A 21414-nucleotide genomic window follows, 5' to 3' on the forward strand; every position below is an offset into this window, starting at 1 on the left:
TACCAGTTATGTTAGGTGAAGGTTCAGAGACAGGTAGTGGACTCACTAGACTGTTAGCACTCATAGGTGTTGAGTTAGCTTTTAATTTTTGCCTGACCTCTCTAATCTTTAATTGCAAACTTGTCTTATTAGGAAATATATCTGAATGTTTTGCTTGAAAAGTTGTAGTAGCTTGCGTTGAAGGAAAGTAACCGTGTTCTTGAAATAATTGCATTACAAGGTGTCGACGTTGCTCTAGTACTTTCCTATGACCCCGGTCATTTTCGCTCCTGCCAATTCCTACAGAGTTTCCAGCACCTCCTCCAGGCGTTTTTGGTGTCCTAGGAGAGCTAGCATCAACATCTCCCACTAGATCGGTGTTAGTTCTATATGCATCGACATTGAAATCTGGACCAAAGAACGTGTTTCCTGTCAATTTGACACTGGAAGTTGATTTTGGAGTAGCAGATATTGACGTATCTGATTCGATGTCGTCCTCATTCACTATTTCAAAAGATACTTTTATTAAATTAACAATAAAAATTTGAAAGATAAAAATGTTCTTTTGTGGTGTCACATTATGATATCATATTAATAAAATAATTACTTGTGGGCCTATGAGGTGCTTGTGCAGATTTTTTTCGATAACTTTGTATTTGCATTGACGACTGTAAATTTGAAGCATGTAAGCCAGACGTTACTACTGAACCATGACCACAGGAACCCGCTGTATTGATACTGATTGCACTTGGACTTTGTATATCTTCTGGTTTAAATTCTGGTAAGGACGAAAATTTTTCTTGGAAATTCACTTGCTCGAGAACTCTGTAATCAATTGTATTTTCTCATATTTACTTGTCATAGATGTAAACAAGTGACATAATTATAAAAAAATTCAAGCAACTGTTAATTTGACATACCGGTCCATTCCATCTTCGACATTTTTCTTGAAGAAAGAACCCTTTTTAGTAGATGGTGATGGGGAAGCATGAGATTCTGAAAAATTTTGTTGTTGCTGTATTTGCTCTGTCGCTTGAGATGTGTTGGTTTGTGGACGATTGTCGCAATGTTGAGACACCAGAGGCCCATGGTCTCCTGCAGTTGATGTGGGAGGCATTGCTATGAAAGAACAGAAAAAAAATATACAAAAACTCTATTTTTAAAACTTGCAAATTCAATTTCATTATTAAAAAGAATTGATATTTATACCATCATTTAAATAGATTATTGTTACGGTAGAAATATTATGGGATCGATAAAATTGTACCCATTGATTGTCTCCTTTGTAACGGTGCTCGGCCAAGCTGTGCTGGAGTTGGAGCAAGCATAAAAGGACCCTTACTTGGGCCTATATCATTAAGCTGTGTTTCATCCATGGAATATGATTTATTTGTGGAAATTTCAGTACTACCATGGTTACTGAGTGGTGTATGGGGAGTATGTGGAGTAGATGGCTGTTTATGTTTGTCATTCGTAGTAGGCAGAAGAATATTCACGGTATCTTTTCTTTCCTGATCAGACTTTACATTGGTTACTGAAAAGGGATAGAAGAAACCTTTAATAGTTCCCATTCGAAATACACATGTTGTTATTGTTATATATTATAAATCCCATATTGAAAACAATCTATGTATATTAAAAAAAGTTTTTCGGAAATTATTAAAGAAATCAATGATAACATACCATAAAACTGAGCATGATTATTCCCTACTTGATTTTCACCTTTTTCTGATTCTGCAAGACGTGTTATTGAATGACCAATTCCTCGATAAGTCGACGTAGTAGAAGTTGTTGAAACCGAGTATGGTTTGCTCACTATGACACTTTGGGTTTCCATCTTATTACCAGAAACTAAACCTTGTGAGGATATGTTGCGATTGCCAGCATCTATAATTAACAACATGCATTTACTTTATATCCTTTTTGTAATTTTAGAATCAGCGTGATTTCAAATTAAAGATATTTTCAAGAAAACTGGTAAAAAGATGATATGGAAATGTTATAAACATAGCCTTGCTGTATGATTTTTATATATATATAGACTATACGAATATTAGATCAATTTTGAAGTGGTTACATTCTACAGAAACTTACCAGAGATTGGTATATTGAATCCACAGTACATCCGGGGATGAGGTGATGTTGGACCAAGATACTGCGATCCCTGCTGCGGTTTGGAAACAGCCACCAAATCGTTATCGAGCAATGTTAGAGTGAACGATGGTTGATAAGGGACAGCTGAAGTAAGGGGGCGAAGAATAGTGCCTAAAGACTGCAACGGCTGCTGTTGTTTAAACAGAGCCATCATAGGTTTCGATCCAATCTGTCAGTATTGTTAAACTTTTGTAGTTCAATCTTTGAGTTTATTCGCATGTGTTTACATAGAACTCTTTGAGAAATCCAAGAGTTCGCTGCTCCCTCAATTCAGGTTATGACATTGGAGAGAAAAAAAAATAGAAAATAGAAAGAAAGAAAAAGAAAAATAATAAGGCAGCAAGGTAAGTAGGCACGTGCGAATAGCACTCGAATTATACTTAAACATTATAGTAACTATTCATACCTTGTATTCAGACAGTTCATAAAGTAAACATTTTCAAGATAATAAATAAGTAATCGTTTGAATGTAGAAAACATAATTATGCTTGTATTAAAAGTATTATTTGTAATTATTAGTGTTAACCATTAAAACAAGCTTTTCAGTTACCACTCATCCTTCATTCAAACGATGAGCATGAAATGTTTTAAGTATTCACACATGCCTGGACAAAAAGGAGCATTTTACAGAGGATTTCAAGGAAACAAAACATTTTACATGTCTTTAAATTCAGTTACGTTCATATACAGGTTCACTTCGTCTGGACTATTTTAGGTATGTATGTTACTATCATAAACTTTCAATAATTTATTTGCAATACTTACGGAATGTAATACCGGAGCAGCCGTAAATTTAGGCATATTTCTTCCATTCTCATGAATGCTTGCCACCAAATTGCTCATACTATATTGGGTACTATACTGTTGTTCATTTTTCACTGGTTCTGGTTTAACAACTTTTGGAGATATTGGCATGGTAATAAAAGCCCCACCAGTAGGTTGAAAACCTGATACTCCAGTCGGATTGACGGGGCTATGATAAGGATATGTGCTGGATAGAACCGAAACGCTTCCTCCTTTATCCATAGAAGTATGATGATACTTAGTTGTAGTCTCAATACCTGTTGAAGGCATTCGTGCTAGACAAACGGAGAAATTGGTTTTACCATACTATACTACATAACTAATGCATTATGGTTTTTATTTTATTAGATATGAAAGCGAACCTTTTATCGGTTTAGGTCTACAGGTTACTTCTTGTTTAACATTCATTGCTTCCCTCTTCTGACCGCTTACAGGTGAAAACCGTGATTGCGTGTAACATTTTTTTTCAGCATCGTCATCTTGTACGTCATTATCGCTATCTGTTAGTTTATCTTTGCACTTTAAATCTATTTCAGGTTGTGGATCTTCACAGATTACCATTTGATCTTCGTCTGATGCATTACCATCTTCCTCCTGTTTTAAATCAGGTTCTGTATTTTCAAGTGGCAGAGGCATTTCCATTATCCTATGAGTATGCGACTGATTGATAACCTAAATATGAATGAAATTGTTTAATTCTATAAAATGAAAAACAAAATGTTAAAATTGTAAGTGATTTAAATAAAATTTACATCGATCGTGGGAGCTTCATTGTATACAGTAGTAACGGGAACAGTAATTTCGTCTGTAGCTCTTGGCGTTAATGGTACATCGTCTGCCGGTGGTCCCGTGTCTGTTTCTTCCCCAGTACTGTTCAACTTCCCTCGGGATTCGCTACCTTTGAAACTTGTCGTTGAAGATTTCCGTCTATCTTTGCTACACCATTTCCAATCTGGATGCGCTTTAAAATGTGCTTCTTTCACCTCCGATGCAAGATCATGATATTTTTGTTTTTCTTCTGGACCTAATGCATACCACCACTCTCCTAATATCTTGGACACAGTACGATTATCTTGGTTTGGATGTCTTTGATGCACCACTGCACGATGTCGTTTAGAAAAAATCATAAATGCGTTCATCGGTCGGCGTATTCTGTCTTTAGTCTGTAAAATTATATTATGAATGAGATATGCTTATGTGTTTGGCTAACCGTTACATTATATCGGAATAAATTTAGGACATGATATTACTTTGAGATAAAAATAATAATAATATATTCACCATCTACTTATCTGAAGTATAGTACTTACTTTAAGTGGACTCTGAGGCTCTTTAGAATGCAATGCACTAAGAGACTGGCTGCGTCTCTTATTGGCATTAGCCTCAACTTCTACGGGAGTTGTCGGTTCTGTTTCAAAAACATCGTCATCTTCTTCTTCAGCGGGAGTTATAGGATCCGGACCCGGTCCAGATCCATCTTCACCAGGCGTACTCATGCCAATTGGAATTGGAGGCGCGCTCAAAGGTGGACTTAATGCAGATGGTGGAGGACTTACTTCTGACTGATCCAGTACCGTTGTCTGCCAAGGGAAAGCTGCAATGATATTTTCGTGTTAGTCACAATCACTTTGGTTAACTCTTTGCGGACGAGAGTCGGCAAATAGCCGCCCGAATCTGTTCACAATTCCGAACAGTTATTTCGAAGTGGCTGGCATACGTCTATTCTTCTGAGCGATAGTCTTATGCGTATTTACGCATGGGTATAGTAAACTAAACAGTATTATGTTTTTGATGAAAGAAAATTATAAATCTTTAGAAATCTTATCTTCCGTTTAACGTAAACTCGCGATGCAAGATGATGGTCAAGTCAGAACGAATTTCAATCTTTCAATGACATTACCAAACGAATCAGCAAGCTTTTTATATATTTTATATATTTTTTATAATACCTTATATACGATGCCTAAAAGATCCAGAAAGAACATGTTCGATAGTGATAGTAGTGATAACGAACATTATTTTGAACCTGACAAAATAGAAGACAACGACAGCACTTTAGACAGTGAGAACTAACTCCACCCAACAAAGAATCGTCTCAGACGTTTGGATATTTTTAGTAACAGTGACAATGATGATGAACTAAATATTGATGAAAATAATACAAGCCTCAACAATGAATAACGCAAACGTTCAACGTGTATATTTTCTCAATTGCGCACGCCAATACCTCTCGTCCACAGCGACGCTAGCTCGTCGAGCGGCCCCGTTCGCAAAGAGTTAATAATGATGTGAGAAGGGCAATGGAAATATGTGTTGGAGTATCATGAAAACAATTGTATTAATGAAATTAGTAAAGTAGTTAATATTATCCTTAAGTATAATATAGATTACAAATGTAACAAAAAGATATCAAATAGCAAAACAGTATCATACTCTGAATCTTTTGACATTTTAGGAATTAACATAATTTTCTTTTGCATTAATAAAGATCCAATAAGCGAACGTTATTAGTCACGCCTTGACAATGTTAAAGTAACATTGAACATAAAATATGATAATGTTTTGTATTCTGATTTTAAAAAATGAGGCAAAATACATAGTTAAAACATGAGCAAAAGATTAATAGATAGTACTTGCTGTAAAATATACAACAATACATTTTGTATGTTTCACAAGCATCCCTTTGACACGTTGACTACCACGCGTGTTTTCAAAGAAATCTCCGTCAGGCCACGCGTACAGCAGTACCAAGCGTTCTCTGCTATTTATTTTATTTATTTATGCTATGATATTTTAGTAATGCGAGTCGGTCAAGTGGTGGTCTCAAGAATGATCTTTCGTTTCATTTGTTCGCAACATTAAAACCACTAGCTGTTGTTGAATATAACGAAGGAAAGTGTGGTATAGATTATCCCTATCAAATGGTTTCTTATGCCACCACAATTAGAAAAGGAATCAAATGGTACAGAAAACTTGGCATTCAATTCCTTCTGCGAATTTCTATTGTAAACGCTTTGACGGTTTACAAAATTGCAACAAGAAAAAATATAGAATATTTAGACAATTATTAGTTAGAAAATTATTAGGGTTGTCTGAAAATACAAAAAATCCTTGTCTTCGACGGAGTCAGCATAATATCGCCGTTCGGAAAAACGATTCCGGAAGAAGCATTAGACGCGCATGCAAACTATGTTATGCAAATAAAAGACGTCGAATGGACTAAACAAAGGCACCAATGAATTTGAAGAAAACAACTTATTGTCCAAAATGTCCTGACCAACCTCAGCTATGTATAGAATGCTTTAAAGTTTTACATTCTAAATAATTTTTTTAATAAACCATTTTCGTATTTTTATTTTATAACAATTCAACAGTTTTGTTATTATGGAATATCTTTTCAAATACCTACGACGATCCTTCGCAAGTAGTCAAATAAGCGACACTCAAATATGGGTTACGCGGCCTGACCAGAAACTTTGCTGACACCCGAATACGGGTGTCGTGGCAGTCAACGTGTTAAAATAAGTTGCAGAAACTATAAAAGTATCAAAATATATGTTATACATGAATTTACTCTCTTTATAATATCATGATTAAATTCTAGTATATTTCGTTAAACATAAATAAGTATATATATAAAATTATTATTATTATATCTATACGTTTTTATGCTAGAAATATAGTATTTTATATATTTTATTATACTATAATTTTAATTGCTAGTACGCAAGCTAAAATAACAAATATCAATATTTGCTTCCAGTAACTTTATAACTATATAACAATATCCTTATAGTATAAGATTTACTAAGATTTACTAAGAAAAGCTTACATTTTTTACTATTTAATGAATGTTAGAGGGCACGTGTAATCTTGTGCACCATTGATAACGTATGTACTTTACAACAAATGTAAGGATAGTCACACGTTTTGTTTGGCAATTAAAATTCAAACCTTTTTTCCAGTTGCGCACTGCATTGTTCAGTAATGATGGGGGATGGGGCTGGTATGCAGGAGGTACATCATGGTTGCCATCTGTGAAAGTCTTACCGTTTAGTCAAATTCACTGTTATGATATTGATGCAAAATGATAAAATAAAATAATGTGAACGTAAATTTGAGTTTCAGCATCTCATAAGATTAATTCATATATATAAGATGTCAATTTCTTCTATTGATAATTGATATCAGGCTTTCTTTAGCAAGTTACATAATGAAATTATGCTCGACCAAAATATACAAATGAAAAATAATTTTTTAACGCAGTTGTTACTGGGAAAGATTTCACGCAAACTATAAGTCATATTGAAAGCTAAACATAAACGTTTAATAAGATGATAATAGATTTTCTAATGTTGATATACTTACACAGAACTCCATTATTTTTAGAATTTTCTTCCCTAGACGATTGTGTTTTAGAAATTTGTACCAAGTGCGCGGGTTGTACAATTACATGCTGGAAGACACTTGTTGGGGTAGGCGGGTTTGAAGCTTCAGTAGTGGTTGTCATCACAACGCTCGTAGGTGGTGGTTGCGCTCTCTGCATATCCATATGAGAGGATGCATGTGTAGCTACTTTACTCGCCTAATGATCGTTATTTAGAATTCGTGATAAAAAAAAAAAGAATTACTAGTAAAATTACTAAAGCAATACTAAAGCTACTTACTTGCAAAACGGATAATTTATCAACATGGACGGACGAAACAGCAGGTGACTGTGGAGGTTGGCATTGCGTTTGATGTAACGTTGCTGGAAGCTGACCTAAGTGATTCATTAATGCTGGTCTATATTTATCATCTTGATTGTTTATATGGCCTGCTGCAGACACATCCATACTATTTTTGATCACAAGATACTTTTTTTCGTGTTGATGTTGCATTACATATATTGGTTGATTTTGCGTTTGTGGTTGAGCATAATCAACTGGTTGTTCTAAAGGCTTATGCAAAAGAGTCAAGTTTTGTGGTGTTGGTGCAGACAATGGCATATGAGGTGAATGAGATGGTTTCAATATTTGCGGGTTTTGTTCAGATATTTCAGAGTGACTGGAAAAGCCATTGTTTGTTGTGAGTGCATGCTGAAGAATTATGCCTTGCTGTTGTTGAGCTATAGTCGTCACAACTGATGGATGCCGCGGCGGTGGGCTTTGTTCCGACCATGACAAAGTTAAATTAGATCCAGGTATTCCACGACTCACAGGAGAGATTCTTATCACGCTTGTTCCTATACTAGCAGGGACTGGGGCAGTCGGAGCTGGTCGATTTGATCTAACCACCCGATTGGGTTCAGGTTTTATCACCTGCTGCTGATACTGAGTAAGGAAAGTAGATTGAGTAGGTGAATGTTTCCATTTTGCACCAGGCGAAATTAATGGAGTTGCATGATGAGCAGGGCTTGAAATAGGCATAAACACATTGTTTTGATTCAGTCCCAAAGGTGGTACTGGAGACTGATTGATACAAGGAGATATAGAAGACTGTCCAGTTGGCGAGGAAAAGGCTGGTGTTGCTGATCTAGAGCTTCCCAAGGAAACTATGATAATAAAATATTACGCGAATTAGATCGATAAGTTAATAATTCAAATATCTTGTAAAATATAAAAATTTGAGAAAGTTACCTAGCATATTAGCAGCTTCAGTTTCGTCTTGATCAAATCGACCAGCAATTCTTCTATCTCCATAATTTGGAGAAGTGTCAGAATCTCTAGATGTTTCCTCACCATCCATCTTACCACTAGAAGTATTCTTAATTAATATGTGATATTATTAAATGCGATGATATTTAGTTGCGGATCATTGCATGTCTTCTTACCCAGGAAAGGTATTGGTTGGACCTCTAAGACAAGAACCTTTCAAACTAAGATGACGAGAACAGTATCCCCTTCGTTGACTTTCTTTAGAACATCCCTCTTTACTACAGAGTCTGCGCCATTGTTTACCGTTGAACTTTTTTCTAACTCCACTTGGTGTAGCCACTACATCACCTTTTTTATATCTATGTGGCGTTGCCGCCTGAGATCTATCGAACAATTTAACAATTCAACGATAGATTGTTATGCTTGTTCGCTATATACTTTATTCGCAAATAAGGAAAATCATTTAATTATCGTTATTACCTGGGCGTGGCTGCTTGAGAACGAGGAGTTATGCTGCGTTGCTCGACTAAACTACTGGTACTTCCTCGACTTTGCATGCTGCTTCTTTTACTGCTGCCTGACAATTTTGCATCTGTCAATTGAATTATTATGTTACTATTGCGTTTTCCTAGTTTTATACTCGATAATTCACGATTATGATAAAAATGAGAAAATATATCGAATACAATATTATCGTGAAATGAAATTATGTCAACATTTATTACAGCCATAACTATAATATGTAGTTTTTGAAATTTAAATGCTCATCTATTTAATGCTTGTGTATCTTCATTAACGAAATGTGTTATATCTAAATCATACAAGAGATAGAATTTTATCTAACCTGCATCCGAAGGGAATGTAATATCTTCCCTATCCAAGTCATCTTCGCTTTCTAAATCATCATACGGTCGACTTCCATTACTTAATGCTGTAGTGGCAGGATGTGCAGAGGTGGCTAGAGTCATGAGAGGGCTAGTACCAGTAGTTCTGTAATAACCACCTGTGTCGCTATGAGTTGATATATGAGATGTATGATGAGAAGTGTGATGAAGTTGCAAAATTGGCACTGCTGTTGAAGGTTCTGAAGAATTTCGATAGCCATGTTCTGCGCAAATAAAGGACGCAAAGCATTTAAATAAATGAAAGTAAAATTTCTCGGTTAAAAGATATTCATTTACAGATGCATGTATTGCGCAGAAGTATTCCATACCAATTCCTTCGACCCTCGAAGAATCACAGTCTTCCAATCCTTCTTCTAGCTCGTCCCACCATGGGGGTTGCACTAACCGTAGATCCGCACGTTTCACAACATAACTATCACTCTGATCATCTTCCCTTGGTATTTTAACAACAAAACGCTTAGGTTTGGTTAAAATTTTGCACACTGTCCCTTTTACAAACACTTTAGCAGCATCGATATGATTGTTTGACGTTGGACACCTAATACAAACTTTCGCATCTAAAGTCACTTGGCCAACCGAAGGGCTCGCATCACCTATCACATCGTACCTCCCCGCGCCCAAAATGTCAGTGTAACGCATTAGTTTTCTTTCCCCGTCAAACTCTATGTAAATTTCTCCTTGAACAACATTACGAATAACACCTGGATAATAATATGAATCCCTTAAAGCTAACACTCTGTGGTCGCGCCACTCACTGAGATCAATAGCAACAGTAGCAGGCCGAGGACGAGAACGTAAAGATTCCTCTCGAACAGAATAATCCACTGCTGTACTTTGAGGCGGTAAAACTACCACCGAATGTGCCGAGGATACCTATTAAAGTATTCCTTGCGTTAATTAATTTCTGAAGCTTGTACTATTATCATTCGAGCAAGTATCAAACTTTAGTAAGAATTAATTATCTAATAATGTCGTGTTATATACCTGTACCTGATAGCAATCGGATTCTTGCTGCTGCGGCGATTGCCGAGTTGCTAAGGTTGCCTGCTGAACTAAACCTGATTGACCGAGTGGCATATTCGGTGCCCGTATGTTCACTATATTATTTATGGTTCTCGTTACATTGCTGGTTTTATCCATCTCCTCGAGCTCCGATGGATCAAACTTTCGTTTCTTTGGAAGTTTCTTAGCACTGATCGTTGGATCCGATGGATCCCGCTGAGGAGGCGCCGGCGGCGGGGGTGGCTGTTCCGGAGTAGATTTTTCTTCGATCAAACTGCCTCCACCACCCCCGCCTGCTCCATATTGTCCGCTTCCAAGGGGATCCCGTTTTTCGTGCATCTCAGAATGAGCAGTCAGCATTTTGACCACCTCACGCTGCTCTACGAATGAACAATACGACGTTACACAATTGACTTTCGTAAGGACTTCATATAGTCATTCGTGAACGTCTAACGACTATTTTTCTATCCTCCTTTTCTAACATATAATCGGTAAAATTGGCAAAAAGGAATAAAATATAGAGAAATATCGGAAAAAGTTAATTTCTATCATAGAAAATATCGTATACAAGTAAGCAAGTGCAGAGTTTCAGGAAATTTCCTGTCATTTCAATGTTTAAATCAGATTTACAGTTTTTAGCGTTAAAAAGGTGTCATTTAATAAAATATCATATATAATTATTATCTTTGTTATACTCTCCTTAACTGCATATATCTACATTCTACATATCCTTTTTTTTTCTTTTTCTTTCCATAGTGAGGCAATATCTAGTTTCATATTGTGATGATTTTATTGTTTAGCGAATTAATTGTCTAAACTTTAATTATCTAAACTTGCTCGTATTAAAATACAAGTTTTATTTCTCTCTCTCTCTCTCTCTCTCTCGTTCTTCTACACACCTTTCACACATTAGTGCTCGATATTTGAAACATTTGGAACGTTTGAATCTTAACGAGCAGCAAGTATTTCCACCTTCGATTTCATAATACTTGAGTAGCAGTTGCTTACTGTTAATCGATATGTAACTATTACCGCGTTAAATCTCCATTTCATAACTTCCTGAGATGCTTATTAATAAGAAAAAGCGCATCTAAGCAATAACAGATTTGTATTTTAAATATTACACTAGTCAGCAATTACTTGCACACTACTATGTAAATATGTGAAGTATTTGATACGAAGAGAGAACAAAAATTGCCACATATTTTTTTCTCATCGTACACCAATCAAATATATTGTATTTCACTATACACGGCTGTATAAATTTATGAGTCATAGATTCGTTCACATACAACGTACGACAGAATAATAATTGCGTTATCTCTATATTTGTCGAACGGCTGAAATAGATTTGTAATACATTTTTGCAATCATCATTAACTTTCGCCGATTTTAATAAAAGAAACTATATACATAGATGCAAAATGAAGAAATGCATGATCCAAACGATTGAACATGTTTGTGTTATTCAAACAAATCCATGAGTCATTACACTTCGAAATGAACGGAAAAAAGGCAAAGAGGAAAGAAGATGAAGAAGAAGAAGAAGAAGAAGAAGAAGAGGAGGAGGAGGAGGAGGAGGAGAAAGAACAGGTACTCATTGATTCTTACCCACGGACGTTCATATTACGAGCACATGAATGATTCGTAATATCCACGTTTTATTTTTTAAACAAAAGTAGATGAATAAGTAAATTTTCGGCATATCTTATTATCGGGAAATGTGAAAATGTTCGATCAGAATATGGCTAATTAACTCAAATTCTACTTTTTCGAAGATCGAGTTTCTTATCTCTAACTTTCATGCTATACATTTTTAGTTCGTTTTTATGTCAGAAATGATACCTTCTTCGACAGACACCATTTACTACATAATATGATTTCCAACTTATCCTAATTCGTATGCACGAAGGCATATGCAATTAGAGCGTGGATACAAGCGCAAAGTCAGTATTCTCAAAAAGGATGCCTCGCACGTATAAATTTCACTTCCCGTTTGAGACTCAATTTACGATCTCTCATATACTTGTGTTCTTAGTTTTTTACGCACATCGAATCATGCACAAGGGTAAATATTAATATCTCCAATGGAGGCTTCACGAAATTTCTCTTAGGTTGGTATATACAAAAAAGCTGCAATAGAAACGAATTGGATTCTACTTGTTAATTTATATTTAGTCTACTATAGTCTTGCTAGTTAGTTGATAATCGTATCAAACCTTGAAAATTGTAAATACCATAGAAAGTTATTTATCCAATGGGAAAGCGAAGTGTATAAATTAATCCTCTATAACGCCGTGTAATTTCAAACGTTACATATCCATCTATCTATATCTTTCAAGAATTATCTTTTACTCTTTCTACTATCCATATATTTGATTTGACCATCGCAAAATCATCACAGTTATCCGGCGATCGATTTAGATGGATGAAAAGAAGGAAATAACGAAACGTTACTACTTTGAAGACTAAGAGACGGGTACGCAATGGAGTAAAAGCTAAAAAAGAATTGGTCAGAATAATTAGATTAGGCGAATATTAAAAGCGATCGGAAACTTTTCAGTGTATATACGCGTATACGTGTAAGTATGTATCTATACTCACAGTCCGTACAGTCGAGAGGAGGCTGTGTGCTGAAATGTGGCGAGTTGAAGCTGGGAGGGTGGTGACACCGGCTGGGTGCATACCTCAGCACCCGGCTGTCGGGGACAGGATGCGTCGAGTCTGGGCTTTCTCGTCTTTGTCTATCTTGCGACAGGGTTGCTGTTCCCTCTCCCAACTCCAATTCTTCTTCCCAGCCCCAACTGCCGAGCATCCTCCTCCGAAAATTCTCTTCTTAGGCGAACACTTTTCTCTTCTTTCTTAATTCTCTTGTAACTCTAGTCAATGTCCTGAGAACAACAAAGAACGTGTTTCAAAGTGGTTACTATAGGATTCTGCGAATGTTCGGTTCTCACATCGTTTGGTTTGGAGTTTCTGCGACTATTATGTTAACCTGATTTTCTTAAAATCGAGAAAACCATGGCAGCCTCCAAACCGAAACATTTCTGCTTTACAATGGCTTCCTCCGTTATTTTATTTCCACATTATCCTACATCGACGACGCACCTTCGACGCACCATCTGATACCCCTTATTTCCTTAATTTGAATTTTAATCCACGTTAAACAGCTTAGATACGCTTATCTGCGAAATCTTTTGAATCTCGTCCTAATGGCAATGCACAGCGTGGCAAATAGCTGTTCCGTCGAGTAGCATGTCGCGTAACGATAACAAGAAAGATTAACATCCAAACGATAGACCACTTAACGGTTTCTGAACAGATTATAATAGAAATCATTCTCGAATTACATACGCATTTGGATTATCGTTCACGGCGGGCAGCAATTTTCTCTTGAGTTACCGCGGGCACTCGGCCACGCGGTATATCATCCTCGTCATCATCGCGAGGGAAAAGATAGCGTCGAAATCGACAAATCGTATCGAACATAATCGGTCCACTTGCTACGGAACCGAATAACATTCCAGTAGCGAGCGTTCGGTAGCGTGGCTCGACGCATCGAACAAGGACACGTGACGGAAAGTATACAATTTGTATAATCAGATTTTACGCACGCTGTTACAAAACGATCGCCAAGCTTATGAAACAACTGTTGATTGCGTTCTTCCAAACATTTCTTTCAACACTTGACTCGTACGTGTGCGTATGGAAAATTAACGTTAAAAAAGTTATTACGAGTATTCGAGCCGACGATGGTGCAAAAGAAACATTAAGCGTAAATAGATTGATGAAAAAAATTAAGATATCAAATATCCTGGGTGAACATAAAAAAGGAAAGAAAGAAAGAAAGAAAGAGAAAATGTTAAATATCGAATTTAAATGTTTGGTATTTTTATCGCCGTCGTGAAAAAAGCTTTTGTATGCAAATAAAATATGAAATTACGTTTGATGCGAAATGTGTTTGACTCGTATACGCGAGTGTAAAAAAAATGAAGTGGAGTTTTTCATAATTGGTGATAAACGCTATTTAAAGATTTGAGACAGAAAACGTGTGTCTTTGAATTAACTTTTTTTTTCGTATAAATAATCAATATTCAGTAATAAAGTTATTATCGAACCGGTATTGAAAAGGAGCGAAATTGTTCTGTTGTTGTTCGGCTAACTATTTTGCACGATATTTTATTGTAATCTGTCACACGGTATGAAATAATATAATAATTGGCAATGTTTAGTAATAAATCGATAAATGTAGAGAAGTAGAGTAATTTTTTTGTTTCTATTATCGACCGTATGTGCGATAGACTCATTAACACGGCAATATGTAAAAAAATGTTTTGAAATAATACTTATAACGAAGAAACGAAGAAGGTATTGATTCTCGGACGTTTAACCGTTTGGAAAACCGGCGGATATTTGTGCAAACAGTATCGATACGCTAGTTCGCGCTGGACACCATGGTACACGCATTTTGAGTAAGTACGCACTAGAATGTATTCAGCCAGTCAGGGTCGGAATAAAATCACAAAGACGAAAAATGTCCAAGCTTGGAATATCACCTCGACCTTCAGGCTGACAGGGATCGTGCTAAAAAACACAGAGCGACAGAAATGTAGGTATACACAAGCCACGATTCATGTGTGTGAGCCGTAGCGAGAAGCGGAGATTGGCACGCGCGACATAACCTATTCAAGAAATGATCGCGTTTCTTTCTCAAATCGGAGAAAAACGATCGCACTTCAAGCCGACTCTCACTTCCGCGACAGTACCCAACACGAAGATTCCAGGGGTGACTAAACAAGTACCTAGTAGTCAACAGATCTACTTGATCGTAGCCGCTACCGATTACGAAATACAAATTACAAATTACGAATTACAGATTATAAATTACGAATTACAAATCACAAATTACAAATTACGTATTACGAATTACGGATTACGGGAAAAGCAGAAACGAGCATATACAAACTATTACAGTAAGAAGAAAGCACACACAAAATAGAGACGCGCACTTACGAAAGCGAAGAAACGGACGTGAGACGAGAGCTCGATAGAAAAGTTTCGATACGAGATGAGAGACAAAATCGATCTTGCGGATCGATTGGAAATCACGCGCAACGCGCAACGCACCGAGCACGGTAGTACGTCTATCCCAATCACGTCTCGGCTCTCTGCATATAAAAAAAGAACGGAGAAGAAACACGGGGAAGAAAGATGAAAAGGGTGTGACGTTGCTAGTCTGGTTTGGTGGGACGAGGATGAGACGCGTATGCGTGACGTTCTTATCTCACGTTTAAACGAGTGAGACGGTAAACACAGGGGAAACTGGAAGGAAAGAGATAGGAAAGAGAGATGTTACCACGGGGTTCTTCGCGTCCTACCACCTTCGACACTGACGAGAGAGAGCCGAGTTCGCCCCGTGGCCTGGCTTCTTGGGAGGAAAACACGCGTTCTCGTGATCGACGCCTTGTATGTATGCAAGTACGTGTGCCTCTGTGTGTGTTGTGTGTATGTGTGTCTGTGTGTGGTTAAGGGGAATGTAAGTACTAACCTCGCTACGCTCCCTACCACGAGGCTGACTCACGATGTGCCTGTCTTGCCTGCTCCGAAACTCTTCGCCATTGTGTCGTATCGGTTGGTCGTTTGGTCGACTCTTTCTCTCCCCCTTTCTCCCTTCCTTCACTCACGCTCTTTCTCTTTTTCTTACCGATGTTCCCTTTCCTTTACTCTACTCCTCTTGCCTCTTCTTCCACTCCTTGCTTCCGTCTTTTTCTCTCACAACGTTATCGTAACGCTGTGGAGACGCGTTTACAGGTACGCGAGGGTGGTCAAATGTCTACATGTGTACCGGGACGAAATTCAAAACCTGTTACGTGACGCCGCTCAGAAGATAATAACGTGGCCAAGCCGAACTTGTTCGTTCGAAGATTCGAAATTCTCATCGTCTATTTCCGCTTGAATCGCATTCTACCACGAGAAGAAAATCATTCTCCATCTGTTTTTCGCCGTTATTTTCGATCATTCGAATGTCGCGCAAAAACTGGTCTCTCACTGTCTCGACTTTACCATGAAAAATCGACTCCGTTCGATGTTCAAACGTACCTTACTTCGCATCGATACGTTATACCATTTTAAGGATGCAAATATCGTGAAATGTCGGCTGTCTGTTTCACTGACATATGCATTCTATATTTTGGAGAAATAAAATACTGTATCCCAATTGTAGTTAAAGACGAGAATCTCTTAGAAAGGAATATTACGTTATTATCTGAAATTATCTTCGAGACAAATAAACATCTCGAGTATTACTGCACGCAGTATAATATCCGAAATAACGAAAGCTTGAAAAAGACGTTCAGGTTATGCAAACAGAACACTTACGGTTAGTAACGATTTGTATAATAGCGTTACACGTAAATCGGTGAATGTGTGGCACTGATATACGAGTGTATCGTCGAGATTAACTTGCTACCATCAAGGCAAAAATGAGTCATCGAGTGTGAGTAATATGATAAAAGTAGGTTTCTAATTGTTATATAGTCATACTACTACTGTAAAATAGTATACGCACACACGCGGTATGTACAAACAAAGGGAAATAATTCAACTAGTTGCGTATCTTGATGCGTCGTCGACGTTCTGACCAAGTTAAATAAATTAATAAATAATTCATAAATACAAAAAATTTACATAATCATCATGAATGAGCAGCGACGGATAATGTGAACATTGACGAATGTGTTTAATACTTGTATATAATTGTTCACTTCTTTCGATCAAATGAAAGCAATACAAAAGGAAGAGGAAGAAAAAGAAAAACAAATAGCGACACGTAGAAAGTAAAGTCTAAAGAACTTTCAGGTATCTGGTTGGTATACTTGTTTACGTCGACATCAGCAGCGTGTCGCGTTACTAGTCATTCGATATTCTCAAAACAGGAGACTTCTTTAGCAAAGACAACCGAGGGATGAAGTCACCCCAATAGCGATCGAAAAAGCCTACCGAAAATACCGTTCTAATTGAATTAGAGTAGGGTGGACTCGATGTACGAACCAAAACACCACGTACTCGGAGAATTATATTTCTGAAGGCGATTAAATTAACAACGAAAACTGTGATATTATGATACTCTAACTCTTTCTATTCATTCTACTAGCATTATTGAAACATTTCATGACGTAAAAATTATTTGTAATTGTATCGTTCTCATCGATGAAAAGTAGCTAAAGAAAGAAGTCTGTAAAAATGTATTGAACTTGCTTGGAAAAATGTTCGCAATGCAAACGTAATTTTAGTACGGTTAATAACAGTACAGCACTTTACAAGCAATTCGTTCTATTAATTGTAAGTAAGCGTACCGATTGATATCCCTTTGAGTTGTAACAAATTTCACAATAAAAAAAGGAGAGTGAGAGAGAGAGAGAGAAAATGGGGTAGGTTAAAAGAATTGGCGTGCGACGTGAAATCCCGTGATACAATGCATGAAATCAGTATACACATTTCTGAAATGTCAGGTAGATGTTCCGTAAGACTGTGGAAATTCGAAAACTAGAGTGTGCACGAACAGACTAGATTACAACATGCCGCGCGTACTCTGCTACACACGTGGAAATCCGAATGCAAGTTGTATAGGAATACCTACGCGATACGCTTGTGTATTATGCAAAAAGTACTTTGCGTAACGTCTTTATTAGCGGTGCGCTTTCCCACTGTGCAATACTCGTAGCTTATTGTTAGAAAAAAAAAGAAAAAAATCGTTTCCATTTGAACTTATCGCGATCATAATATTATACCATCCAGCGAGAATTAATCAATTTCTACTACACGGTCGCTCGTCCACGAGCAGCTTTCTACTCGGTGTTCCATACGTCGAGCCTGTTGCTCGATATACATCCAACAATTGCACACGCTGCAAACGGAAGAAATATAAGTTTTTACATTTAGACAACGCTGGTTGTTATAATATTTATAGGCGTAATAGGCACCGAAGATTAGATATACTTATTGTATTTTATAGATAAGGTTATTTAATGAGATTATGAGAGTACTTTTACGCGAAGGAAAGGGGGATTGGAACTCGAGTATATAGTGAATCGTTACAAACTGTCACGCGCATTGATATAAATGCTGGTACATTCGAAACGCGACGCAATTATTATTATTCTTTGAATATGCTAACCTTACTATTTTATCTTCGACGCTGAATAAACGATGACCTATTTTACGCCAGAAAATTTACAAAAACGAACAATTACACAGTATAGTGTTATCGTAATCTTGTTTTCAAATGCCGCGACTTCTGAGATTCGCGAGATTTTAGATAGCGTACCCAGTAAGTAAGAAAATAAAAATTCAAACTCTAAGAAACAAGCGATACATACCATACACAATCAAACGATGTTTATCTAATTAGTTTGTATAGTGTAGTATTAGTTTGTAAGTATAATTAGTTTGGAACGATGATTAAATTAGAGAAAAACCGCAAGAAACGAAAGTAAATTTAGCTAATTTTTCATTTACGTTATAATACGTCCATAATACGACTACAAGGAACAACGTCCCAGCCTTAAAGAATATCATTCACGAAAAATGCCAAACCTGCAACCAATACCTTTTTTCCCCCGATATCTATTCCCGAAACGGTATACCTATTGGTGTTCAGGTGCCATTCAAGTTCAAGCAAAGTATACTAAAGGGGACTACCCCGGGCGTATTATGGCCTCGGTATTAGTTTCCTGACTTTAAAACGAAGTCTGCGGGGGAGAGAGAGGGAGAGGAAGAGAGAATCGGCCAAACGAATTACGCATGAAAAAGAAAACAGTGGATGATACCTCGACCATCGCCGTCAGAAGTATACCACCCGCCGATCTGCCGTTCACTCGCAAGGACCTCGAGGAGTTTTCCTTTTAACGGGCCTTAACAACTTGTAACCGATACCTGTGCCCCTTCCTCCTTCTCCTTCTTCTTTTTCTCTTCTTTTTTTCCCCGTATCGTTTCTTTACTTGCCTCTATGGCGAATGGCCTGAATGAAAGGAGACAAATCGTCGCGCGAATATTGTATACGTAGCCTCTCGACCAATCTACGAGGCACCTCGCCACAATGAGACGTAAGACCAGGGGGGTTGCTTCGACCTCGGTTAGTTCAGGCATAAATCAGATATGCGGCGGTACTACCAACGCCGTGACAGGTAGAAAGGCGATCTTCCCTGACAATTGTCCGTCTATTCGTTTTCTACGCTATTGTTACGCGCATCCCTGCCTCTCAGTCTTTTGAAACACCTGCTTTTCCAGCTAACATCGTCGCTCTCGTACATCCACGGAGTGGTTTCGTTACGATTGTCTTACTAATTGCAAGTAGTAACATAGACTGCACATATGCTCCAGATAATGCGTGAGTAGAACTTTTTAAGTTGGCCCGACAACTGACCTTGCGAGTATGCGATAAAAGTGCGATCGATAAGATGATTCTCAACGTACGAGTCAATAGAACGAAGCATCATAGAATTACAACGAAATTTTGTCAGATTATATATCGCGCGTTACTTTAAATATCTTCTTTCTGTTAGATATTCTGACAGATTGCAATTAAGTAATAATTTGTTATATCATGCGATTTGGGATAATGTAACTTGCTATAGCTACACGACAGTAGTTGATCAACTAGGGTATATAGTGTAATTAGTTTAATAATGACAGTAATAGCAAAATTAATTTTTATTCGTTTAAAGAAACGGCGTATCTCTTAATAGCGAATAGTAAGAAAGAGGAGTAAATAATAAACTAAAGCTTTATTTTTTTATTTTCTCCTTTATACACGATTATTATTATTACACGCAATGTTTCAGACAAGATAGTGCACCATATTAGTCGATAAATAGATTAAATACTCTTTAAATATTTTAGTTCGAATCGAAGTTTACTTTTAAAATTGTCGTTCATCGCTCTCTCTCTTTCTCTCTCACTCTCACTCTTCCTGTAAATTACCTTAATATTCATAGCTCCTTCTCTAGAATCTAAAATTCGGTTGCAATAAACTAAGTTTTACTTTAAAGAGAACTTTCATCGTCGTTGATATTATAACGTAATTTTAATGTCGTTAGGAGAACAACTATTTATGTGTGTATTGATCGAAATCGGCATCGTACTGTCACTGAACGACATCGTACAGATGACATCAATTACTAAATTTAAGCCTTTATCGAGAAGCTTACGTTCGAGCATCATAAAAGTTTTACGAAACCTTGATCACGTATGACATAAAAGTGAGCTACTATTGTACGTCCAGTGATTTGTCATATGATTATAATGTAAGTGATATGTAATGTAAGTACGTCATCGATTGCATTATATTAATGTCTAACATGAAAGATTAAAGGATGTGACTTCACATATGTCGAATGTACCTATACATTATGTACATTGTTTTATAAAATTGTATCTATAAACTGATAAGAAAAAAGGGTTTATAACCTCTAGAACAGATAGTAGTCGTCAAATGATGAAAAAAAAATCCGAATAAACATGTGGTCGAAAAATTAATATTTCCATTATAAACGATTATTTGTTTATATCATTAAGCGGTTAAAACGATTGACTTTCTCGCTTCGGCAACAAGCATGCCATATGGAAATAACGCATTACCTTATCGGTTCTTCTTTTCCTGGTTACAGCAACTTCTCTAACATTCCATCCTTCTATTTCCACGACCGCTTCATCACACTCCTCTATTAGAAAATGATGTATTCTTTCAAAAAATCCTACGCGTGTTTCAACTGTTCACGTATATCGTCTATATATACACGACGTATTTCGTCTATGTTTGTTGATCGTTGAAGAGTACGTTATAGAAAACAAGTCAGTCGCCTTAACCGAAACGAGAAATTGTTTCTAACTTTGAGAATATTAATTTTTCAACCTCGTGCTTGCTCGGACTTTTT

General features: G+C 36.9%; 1 protein-coding gene across 3 annotated transcripts in view; it reads right to left on the bottom strand.

The window, feature by feature from the left end:
- The window catches only part of LOC100747566 (putative transcription factor capicua), a 59127-nt gene that overhangs the window by 2420 nt on the left and 35293 nt on the right, over window positions 1–21414 (bottom strand). Inside the window, exons 2-21 of one of the 3 annotated variants that reach the window (XM_024368092.2) lie at window positions 13085–13371; window positions 10469–10855; window positions 9787–10351; window positions 9418–9681; window positions 9054–9165; window positions 8750–8956; window positions 8556–8671; window positions 7605–8470; window positions 7306–7522; window positions 6892–6972; window positions 4248–4531; window positions 3690–4100; window positions 3300–3609; window positions 2899–3212; window positions 2074–2302; window positions 1663–1866; window positions 1247–1513; window positions 900–1098; window positions 587–804; window positions 4–483 (exon numbers count right to left, since the gene is read on the bottom strand). In XM_024368092.2, coding sequence (XP_024223860.1) covers window positions 4–483; window positions 587–804; window positions 900–1098; window positions 1247–1513; window positions 1663–1866; window positions 2074–2302; window positions 2899–3212; window positions 3300–3609; window positions 3690–4100; window positions 4248–4531; window positions 6892–6972; window positions 7306–7522; window positions 7605–8470; window positions 8556–8671; window positions 8750–8956; window positions 9054–9165; window positions 9418–9681; window positions 9787–10351; window positions 10469–10855; window positions 13085–13165 — 5812 coding nt within the window. In that variant the 5' untranslated portion in view covers window positions 13166–13371. Of the gene's footprint in view, window positions 1–3; window positions 484–586; window positions 805–899; window positions 1099–1246; window positions 1514–1662; window positions 1867–2073; window positions 2303–2898; window positions 3213–3299; window positions 3610–3689; window positions 4101–4247; window positions 4532–6891; window positions 6973–7305; window positions 7523–7604; window positions 8471–8555; window positions 8672–8749; window positions 8957–9053; window positions 9166–9417; window positions 9682–9786; window positions 10352–10462; window positions 10856–13084; window positions 13372–21414 lie in introns of all 3 variants that reach the window. The other 2 variants (XM_024368091.2, XM_024368093.2) reach the window with 2 other exon arrangements.

This window comes from Bombus impatiens, unplaced genomic scaffold, assembly GCF_000188095.3.
Source record: "Bombus impatiens unplaced genomic scaffold, BIMP_2.2 scf_0389, whole genome shotgun sequence".
Taxonomy (NCBI): Eukaryota; Metazoa; Arthropoda; class Insecta; order Hymenoptera; family Apidae; genus Bombus; species Bombus impatiens.